The 1,627-nt window shown below is 63.5% G+C and overlaps 1 protein-coding gene across 1 annotated transcript in view; it reads left to right on the top strand.

The window, feature by feature from the left end:
* TEAD3 (TEA domain family member 3) overlaps positions 1 to 1,627 on the top strand; it is a 24,323-nt gene that overhangs the window by 6,441 nt on the left and 16,255 nt on the right. Inside the window, exon 3 of the mRNA XM_010848727.1 lies at positions 775 to 930. Within this exon, the coding sequence (XP_010847029.1) occupies positions 775 to 930 (156 nt within the window). The remainder of the gene's footprint in view (positions 1 to 774; positions 931 to 1,627) is intronic.

Genomic DNA, 1,627 nt, shown 5'->3' with positions numbered 1-1,627 from the left:
GGAGGGGCTGGGGTGGGTGTTTAGGTCCTCTGTGGCCGCCCCGGCCTCCCTGGCTTCCACCTCTGGAGCTGTCCAGCCAGTTATTCCAGCAGGTCTGGCCCCAGGGAGGGGAGTGGGCTGCAGAGTACCCCTTATCTCCCTCAGGGCCTCGAAGCCTGCTCGCCTAGCCTCCTATCTCCCACCTGGCCACCACCCAGAGGCATCTTCTGACCTCCCAAGGCCCTGGGAGAAGGGGAAGCAGGTGTGACTGGTCAGATCGAAGGTAAAGGCCATATGAGAGCACAGAGGCCCGCAGGCCCTGCAGGAACGCGGAGAGGGAGGTCCTCTGAGAGGAGGGGTGGGGAGCGGTGGGCCAGGAGGGGCCGTCGCCCTGGATGCGGCCCCAGCCCCAGCGATGGCTCCCCGTCACTCCTCCCTTACCTTTGGTCTGCTCGGGGCTCGGGGTCTTTCTGTCCTTGACTCCATCGTCTCTTTCTCTCTCCCCCCACCTTCTGGTTTTCCGTTTCCGCACAGCCTGACCATGTCTTGGTTTATTGATTGGCCCCTTTCAGCTGGGACTCCTGTCTTCTCCATCTTGGCCTCTGTCTTTCTGTGTCTCTGTTGGTCAGGGTCCCTCGCCCCCTCCCCGCAGTGTCCGTGGAGCCCACTCTCTCCAGCAGTCTACCTGCTCCGTCTGTCAGTCTCTCTCCGGATCTCACTCTCTCCCTCCTGTTCTCACTCCAACTTTCCCTCTCTGGGTCTCTCACTCTCTGACCGTCTCCTCTCTTTTGTCAGTTTTCTTGGCTGTCTTCTCTTCACCCACTCCCAGACTCTCCCCCATCCTGCACCCCCCATCCCTCCACCTCTTTGCCCCTCACCTGGGTCTTTCTCCCCCTTCTCCCACCTGTCTTGAGAGCAACGCAGAGGCTCTGCACACCTGGGCCAGCGACAGTGAGCGGCTGGGGGCTGCCACCCCTGTGAACCCCGCCATGGAAAGGGCAGATCAAACCCTAAGCTGAGTGGGGGCTAGCATCCCTGGGGTCAGCCCCCTTCACCATTGGCCTCAGGATTGGCCTCAGTCCAGTCCTGCAGCTGGCTGAGGGGAGCCCGTAGCCTCCTCCCTCCCCGCAGGCTGAGTCCCAGTGGTTTGGAGTCTAAGAGAAGGAGGGGGGCCCACTCTCTGTCCTCGCCCCAGGGCAGTAACTCTGGGAAGGCCAGAGGGGCTATCCAGGCTCTCCACACTGACCCCCTCCTGAGTGACATGGTAGGACAGAGACCCTAGTTCAGCCCCCAGCCAGGCGCCACTGCCCACCTGCCAGTGCCCCGGGTGTTCCTCGTTCTGGTGGGGCGGTGCAGATATTCTCACTGGGTATCAGTCTGGGCACCCACACAGCAGCATAACCTGCACACATGGTGCTCCTGGGCATGGCTGTGTGGGGTGGGGAGTTACCTGCGGGCCCCCAGGAGTGTGCCTGGAAAGTGGGTCTTGCATGTAGCCTGTGAGCCAGTGGAAGGGACGGTGGTCCCGCTTCTCTCCTTGACTTGTCCTTGCGGCCGCCCCCCCGGGGCTCCCCTCCCCCTCGCCAGCTGCCAGCAGTCCCAGCCAGGGGCCGCCGCCCCACCCCCCCCCGTCTGTCCCCGCTCCCCA

Source organism: Bison bison, unplaced genomic scaffold, assembly GCF_000754665.1.
Source record: "Bison bison bison isolate TAMUID 2011002044 unplaced genomic scaffold, Bison_UMD1.0 scf7180017864270, whole genome shotgun sequence".
In the NCBI taxonomy this organism is placed as follows: domain Eukaryota; kingdom Metazoa; phylum Chordata; class Mammalia; order Artiodactyla; family Bovidae; genus Bison; species Bison bison.
Note: the sequence above shows the minus strand (reverse complement) of the source record. Positions and strands in the feature narration are given on the sequence as shown.